This window comes from Nothobranchius furzeri, chromosome 2, assembly GCF_043380555.1.
Source record: "Nothobranchius furzeri strain GRZ-AD chromosome 2, NfurGRZ-RIMD1, whole genome shotgun sequence".
Lineage (NCBI taxonomy): Eukaryota > Metazoa > Chordata > Actinopteri > Cyprinodontiformes > Nothobranchiidae > Nothobranchius > Nothobranchius furzeri.
This window is the reverse complement of record NC_091742.1, coordinates 98360207-98368090: the sequence shown is the minus strand read 5'-3', so window position 1 is coordinate 98368090 and position 7884 is coordinate 98360207. Positions and strand designations below refer to the sequence as shown.

Genomic DNA, 7884 nt, shown 5'->3' with positions numbered 1-7884 from the left:
TTTACATTTAAGGATTGGATGTTTTTTAAAATAAACAGAAAAAAGTTATGACACTATAGACTAATAGAAACATCAGGTTCACTTAGGCTATAATATTAAGCCACATGCTGACCTTTTGTCCAAAATTAAAGATCGAATAAATAATATTTGAACCGTCTTACAGTAGAAAGCAATCCAGCAAATGTGATAATATGTAAAATGGGCTACAGTCAAAACAATACAGCTACAAATGGTTTTATACCATGTCAAATTTGGACTTTTCATGAGATATTGTCCAGTGCAAGCATTATCTAAATGTAAACTTTAGTCCAAGTATATATATTAGTTTAATATGCAAGTAGAATAGTAGAATTATAAGTATACTTAAAATTTACTTGAAGTATATTTAGGGCTGAAACGATTCCTCGAGTACCTCGAATAATTCGAGTACAAAAAATCCTCGAGTCAAATTTTCTGCCTCAACGATTCGTTTAATTCATATTTAATTAATTCATGGCTTTGCAATCGCCCGGGGTCATGTTTCACCCGGACCGAAATAAGTGACGCACATGCCCACTGGGCTGAATGCACACGCGAGTAGCGAATATAACTTAACTTTCTCTTAAGCCATGGCGGACAACTTGAACCCCGGTGGAGTGCGAAAAAGACAGAAAAAGTCAAAGGTGTGGGACCATTTTTCACGTCGTAAGACGGAAAACGTAGTCCAGTGTAAAACTGTAAAATGGATTTGGCCTACCACAACACCACATCCTCCGTGCTGCAGCACCTGTAAATGTCACTTCTGCAAGCGGACTCGGAGCCTCTACAAGGTAATGCATTTTAGCCTGTATTTCTATATATTCTGTGGACAATGTGCAACTTTTTCATTTGTAGCACTCAAGTTTCAGCTCACACTGTACGTCTGGTAGCAACACGTCAGACTTTTTATTGTGTTATTGATGTTCGTTGTCCCTCGGGGTTTCTGCAGGAGGACACAGGTATTTATGAGTGGCGGAGGAAAACGAAAGAAAGTAAATAAATGTTTTGTGATCAGTATAATTTGACAAAACCACGACAAACATGCTTTCGACAATCCTTGTTAGTGTGAGAAAAAAGTGTAGAAATTAAAACTGACGTGTGTTAGTAGGGAAACAGCCGGCGAGCCGTTTGTGCATGCACCGTGAGCGGTTCTGGTTCTGTTTGGGCCGCAGCCGCTCGCAGCGCTACTTCAACAGTTATCCTCCTAGTTTTTGTCTGGCTTGCAGGTTAGCAGATTCTCGCACGAGGGGAAAATCGGCTCAGGTTGTTTACTTATTTTTTGCACAGACATTTGTTTACTGTGAAGTAAAGTTGAAGTGCTGAAGTTTTGCAAACTTAATTTTGAATAAAACTTGAAGAATAACTGGCAACTCTTTCTCATTTTGAGATGTCTTTCATAATTATAACATGCTATTTTATATAATGGTTTACAAACACAAAAGGGTAATTTATTAGAGTACTCGATTAATCGAAAAAAATATTCGATTGAGTACTCGATTACAAAAATATTCGATAGCTGCAGCCCTAAGTATATTTCTGATATGTACAATCTAAATGTTAGTAAACTTTACAAGTATATATTTAAGTATACTTATACATTACTTGGTGAAATATACTTCTGATAGAGTCAAGTACAAGTATAGTCTAAATGTAAGTAAACTTTAATGTAAGTATGTATTAAAGTATACTTAGTAGTATTTTAAAAAATGTACTCTGATAACTATACTTCTGATAAGTACATTGAAAGTAAACTTGAAGTATACTGTATTCATTTTTAGTAAACTTCAACTATACTTCAGTGTACTTCTTTTTGGTAAGGGCTGAAAAGAAATTTAGGATTATGCTTATTCTCCTCAATTAACGCTGAGAAATAAGCAGTTCTAGTTTGTCGAAGCTTATTTTTATAAAGCACAAGACTATTTTTCCAGCATAAGTAGGCCTCCTCATGGTGCGTAGAGCGCCATGTTCTCTCCAATTTTCTAGAGTTTTGTTTTAAAGCTCGTCAATGAGAATTAAACCAGGGAGCCAACTTCCTGTCCCTAATTACCTTCTTTTTTAAAGGTGCAACATCGTCTAATGCCACACGTAAAGAGGAATTAACATGATGAACTAAGGCATCAATTTGTGAGGGGCTAGAACTGAAAATATTGCCCTCTGCTACGTTCCTCTGAGATGCTGAGGACAGTAAAGATGGAACAGTTGATTTAAAAGATGCAACTGCGTTGTCAGATAGAGACCGACTATAATGAAATTTACTTTCATGTCTCGAGAACTCAGTTATAAAAAACTCAAAGGAAAGATTGTTATTTCCTCACACTCTATGCCATAAGTCAGCACAAGGTCTAATGTATGATGGCAACAACCAACAAATTCTTTTACACCCAGCTTTCACAATTGTAGTACATGAAGGGATGGACATGGTCAGAAACAATGCTCAGGTAGCCCGTGGCATTTAAGCCATGCCCAGTTGGCACTAAGGGGCCTAAAGTGTGCCAAGAAAACATCCCCCACACCATGACACCTCCACCACCAGCCTGCACAGTGGTAACAAGGCATGATGGATCCATGTTCTCATTCTGTTTACACCAAATTCTGACTCTACCATTTGAATGTCTCAGCAGAAATGGAGAGACATAAGACCAGGCAAAATTTTTCCAGTCTTCAACTGTCCAGTTTTGGTGAGCTGGTGCAAACTGTAGCCTCTTTTTCCTATTTGTAGTGGAGGTGAGTGGTACCCGGTGGGGTCTTCAGCTGTTGTAGCCCGTCAGCCTCAAGGTTGTGCGTGTTGTGGCTTCACAAATGCTTTGCTGCGTTCCTCGGTTGTAACGAGTGGTTATTTCAGTCAAAGTTGCTCTTCTATCAGCTTGAATCATTCGGCCCATTCCCCTCTGACCTCTAGCATCAACAAGGCATTTGGCCCACAGGACTGCTGCATACTGGATGGTTTTCCCTTTTCACACCATTCTTTGTAAACCCTAGAAGTGGTTGTGGGTGAAAATCCCAGTAACTGAGCAGATTGTGAAATACTAAGACCGGCCCGTCTGGCACCAACAACCATGCCGCGCTCAAAATAGCTTAAATCACCTTTCTTTCCCATTCTGACCTTCAGTGTGGAGTTCAGGAGATGGTGTTGACCAGGACCACGCCCCTAACTGCAGGGTGGTAGAGACGTATGGAGACGGTCGTTCTGAGACATGAGACTGTGTGTTTTTGGTGAACATTAATGCAAGAGTGTGTACAACAGCTTATGTTTAATTAAAATTAAATAAAATATTTATTTAACTTGACATAAATTGTAATGCTTGACTGTTGTGCTACAGCCAAGGGAGGAACATTTTGGGTCCCAGCCAGATTCTCTGCTTCCCTGCTGCTCTCTCCATCATCATGCTGCTCCTTGCTCTGCCTCTCCACTTGTCTCTCCTTCACTCACCTCCTCCACTTCAGCCTACTTGTCTAATATATTAGCCACATGTTAGATTCCCTTCAGTCACCAATAGGAACGTTGGGAATATCACACGTATCACGGTACAGATCACTCAGAGGGAACTGGGTCACGATAAAGAACAATGAGCATCTTCATCTAACGTTACGTCAACATCTTCCTCGGCTTCCTTCCTCTTCTTCTGAAAATGCGAGCAGAAATGAGTCTCGGTGGGAACATGACCCAACATTAAGCTGTACGCTGTTGCCGATCTGGAATTACGCATTAACGACAGACCACATTGACTACGTTACTGTTCACATGTAGCAGCGTGCGTTAGCATGAAGCTGGTTTTCACAGGTCTGAACTAAAAATGCCTTCTTCTAACGTAGGGCCGGGCGATATGGCAAAAATAGAATATCACGATTTTTCCAATATTTTGTCACGATTTCGATTTTATCACGATTTTTTATCCATGAATAGCATAACTTCAATTGCGTATTAAGGAAGAGAAACATTGAATAAACATTTATTCATATTAGGGATAATCAGCACAGTGCTAACACACTTATATTTTAAACTCACAGCAGAGATGATAAAAGCCCTGAGAGAAACAATTATAAAAATCAGTTTTTCTTGTTTTTCAAGTAACTTAACATAAATTAAAATCGTAAACATATTTAAAGTGCAAACATGTCAATTGCAAACGTATTGTGCAAACATTAAATTGTTCAAAATACTATGTAGCTCCCAGTTGCTCATGTAGTGGATAGTTAAGCTCAAATACGGCTCTGATGTGCGGCTGGACCAGAGATCGCTTGTGGTAGCAAAAAATTGCGCATTCTGAATATTTTCTGCAACTCTCACTTTGCATTCAGCGTACATGCGTGGAATGGCGGTGTTCGAAAAATACTTGCGGCTGGAAAACTAGTAGCGCGGATCCAATGTTTTTATCATTTTCTTAAATCCCACTCCTACTGTTCGCATGGGACACAAATCTTTAACCAAGAGAAACGTCACTGCATCTGTCACGCTGTTCCATCGTCTGCTGTCTCTGTCGTAAGGAGTGAGTTTTGTGAGTGTTTCTGTTAGCGTTTGCTGCCTGGAAGAAGCACTAGCCGCTGCAGCCGCAGGCTTTTTAGCTTTAGCTGCCAGCTGGCTCTCATTGTATTGTTTGGGATGCCTTCTTTTCAAGTGATTAAACAAGTTTGTGGTGTTGCCATCACTCGCCTTGACGCTCTCCTTGTAAATGACGTTTCGCTGCTCTTTGTCATCTGGTGAAAAACCAAACCAGTTCCATATAATGATAGGGATGGGTACCTTTGACATTTGAATCGATCCGGTACTAACTCCTGGTACCTACGAATCGATACCGGTACTTAACGGTACCAATTTGATACTTTAAAGTGTTTCATATTTTAATTCTCTTTTATAATTAAATATATATTTTTCTCAATATATAACAATATTTGATAAATAACATTCAACTGTTTGTATTTTAACATCGTCCTTGTAGTTTTATAAGCTGATAATTAAACTGAAGCAAACATCTTTACTGTGAACTAAATTTACTGTGTATCTTCATTCCTTTTGCCGTCCTTTTTCATTTGATTTTTTCTACTGGGAAGTTAGAATTTCCGAGGAGAAAGCGAACGCACCATTAGCTGATAACAACGGTGGCAATGGAAGCTAACATATCAAGCTAACGTTATCTTTAACAGTTTATTTAACTGCTGGAGCAGATTAAAACGATGATGCCTCACACTTAGATCGTTGTCGCTGGTTTCATCTTCACCCAATCACCCGTCGCATTTAGTAAAGTGAAGCCAAACTTTAGAGTGCGTTCATGTTCATCTAATCGGAAATTCGGAGTTCCGAGGAGAAAGCGAATGCACCATTAGCGAAACGGAAGCTAACATATCAAGGTAATGTTATCTTAAACATTTTATTTACCTACCAGAGCAGATTAAGATGAGGATGTCTCACTTAGATCGTTGTCTGTCACTGGTTTTATCACCTAGTTACCCATCACATTTAGTGAAGTGGACCCAAGCGTTAGCATGCGTTCTTCTTTCTACCATGCTGCTCTGTTTACAATTCGCTCGCAGGGACCGACGACATAACGCTCTTGCGCATGCGCAGCTTTCTTGGCAAGTTCTCGTTGTGAAGGACGGGTACTGAAACGAGGCACCGTTTGAAATGACGTGAATCGGTGCTCGGTCGGTACTATGGAAAAGGCATTCCTCTTCGGAACGAAAACCTCGTTGTCGCTCTCAGCCGCGGCTGAAGCCAGGTTTGTTCACACACAGGTGAAAACAAGCGGGCTACTAATATATTACTATGACTCACTCTGATTGGTTAAGGGTCAAACAAAGGCGTGTCATTCGCCTGGGGTAAGTTCCCTTTATATTCAGAGGCAGAAATTCAATAGCAGAGCTGTGAATCGTGATAAAAAGGTCTCTCAAAATGACAGACCGTCAGATGTGTAGATCGTAAAACGGTCTAAAATCGTCATATCGCCCAGCCCTATTCTAATGTAAGGTTCTTTTCTTCCACCTTTTCTCTCCCTGTAGTTTTCTTTAACTCGTGAGAGCAGCGCACCGCACAGAAGCCGGCTCCTTCGCACACGGGGAAAAACGGCAGCACTGGTTTTTCAAAGTAAAATACATTTTAAAGTTTTGTTATATTTAAATTCATTTTAAACTGTGATAATTCATTCTCTGCAGTTTTGTGTCAGTTTAAGGAAGAAGGAAGAGCTCCTGAAGAACTGAGGCCTCCTTTGAACCAGAAGGACATGGAGCCCGTCAACATGAAGCAGGAAGAGGAGGAGCAGCTTGATGAGATTAAAACTGATGCCACCAACATTTCATTATCTGCAGTTTCTCATCAGGTTAAGGAAGAAGGAAGAGAAGTTCTGTTGTCACAGTTTGATCAGAACCAACCTAAAGACAGAGATCTTCCAACCAGCAGCACCACTGACCAGATGAAAGCAGAAAGTGGTAGAGAGGACTGTGGAGGAGCAGAAACTACCAGGAATCCAGATCTAAATCTTTATGAATATGATTCTAACTCTTCAGAGACTGAAGTCAGCAATGATGAAGATGATGACCAGGATGGCAACAATTCTGACTGTCAACTGAAACTCTTGTCAGATTCTGAGCCAAACACCAAAGATGATAACAAAGACTGGAAGCAGAGCAGGTCTTCTAAATCACATGTTAAGGCTGTCAAATCTTTCAGCTGCCCAGAGTGTGGTGAACAGTTTCTCCATGAGCGGTCTCTCCAGAAACACATGAGAGTGACAAGTCATTCAGGACTGAAGTCTTCAAGCTGTTGTGTTGATAAGAAATGTGTTACAGTGAAGCAAAATAAAGACTCTAGCAGGAAAGGTCAGATAAAACTAAAATCATTTAGTTGTGACGACTGTGGAAAAAGTTTCAGTTTCATATCAAATTTAAACACTCACATGAGAGTTCACACAGGAGAGAAGCCTTTTGCTTGTGAGTTCTGTGGACAAAGATTTACCCAAAAGTCAAGTTTAAACATTCACATGAGAGCCCACACAGGACAGAAGCCTTTTGCTTGTGAGCTCTGCGGACAAAGATTCAGCCGAAAAGGAAATTTAGACACACACATGAGAGTCCACACAGGACAGAAGCCTTTTGCTTGTGAGTTCTGTGGACAAAGGTTTACCCAAAAGGGACATTTAGACAAACACATGAGTGTCCACACAGGAGAAAGGCCTTTTGCCTGTGAGCTTTGTGGAAAAATGTTTAGTCATAAGACCTATTTTAAAAGTCACATGAGAGTCCATACAGGACAGAAGCCTTTTGCTTGTGAGCTCTGTGGTCAAAGATTTACCCAAAAGTCAAGTTTATACTTTCACATGAGAGTCCACACAGGACAGAAGCCTTTTGCTTGTGAGCTCTGTGGACAAAGATTCAGCCGAAAGGGAATTTTAGACATACACATGATAGTCCACACAGGACAGAAGCCTTTTGCTTGTGAGCTCTGTGGACAAAGATTTGCTCAAAAGACAAGTTTAAACAGACACATGAGAGTCCACACAGGACAGAATAATGAACATAAATAAAATATATATTTGGGGACTTCTAAGGGTGTTGAATGACATGTGCTACTGATTTGAAAGCTCTTTTAACTAAAATGAAAGGCAGCAGTTCTATTAAATGTTTTGTTTTTGGAGAAGAAAATGTTGAAAATAAAATTTTTGTTTGCCACTAAAGTGTTTTATTAAATCTCTTTGTTCACTATTCAGTTTATTGTTCGCTGTTTCTGGAGTTTAAACGTAAATGCTGATGTTTTGCAAAGTGAGAAGGCTTGCCATCAAAGTCACCAGATTAATCCACTCGTGTAATTATCTGTCATGCAAAAATCAAAAATCAGACTTTTGTGCAACAGTAATTAACCAGAATATGTACAATGAA

General features: G+C 39.9%; 3 protein-coding genes across 6 annotated transcripts in view; 2 read left to right on the top strand and 1 right to left on the bottom strand.

Moving 5' to 3' along the window:
• Positions 1 to 7708, top strand: part of LOC129160563 (zinc finger protein OZF) — a 43317-nt gene extending 35609 nt beyond the window's left edge. The window contains exons 3-4 of one of the 2 annotated variants that reach the window (XM_070548650.1): positions 6013 to 6097; positions 6177 to 7708. In XM_070548650.1, coding sequence (XP_070404751.1) covers positions 6234 to 7532 — 1299 coding nt within the window. In that variant the 5' untranslated portion in view covers positions 6013 to 6097; positions 6177 to 6233 and the 3' untranslated portion in view covers positions 7533 to 7708. Of the gene's footprint in view, positions 1 to 6012; positions 6098 to 6165 lie in introns of both variants that reach the window. The other variant, XM_070548651.1, reaches the window with a different exon arrangement.
• The window catches only part of LOC129162178 (oocyte zinc finger protein XlCOF6), an 849318-nt gene that overhangs the window by 642829 nt on the left and 198605 nt on the right, over positions 1 to 7884 (bottom strand). The gene's annotated exons all lie outside the window — the stretch shown is intronic.
• The window catches only part of LOC129161859 (zinc finger protein 135), a 185754-nt gene that overhangs the window by 130188 nt on the left and 47682 nt on the right, over positions 1 to 7884 (top strand). The gene's annotated exons all lie outside the window — the stretch shown is intronic.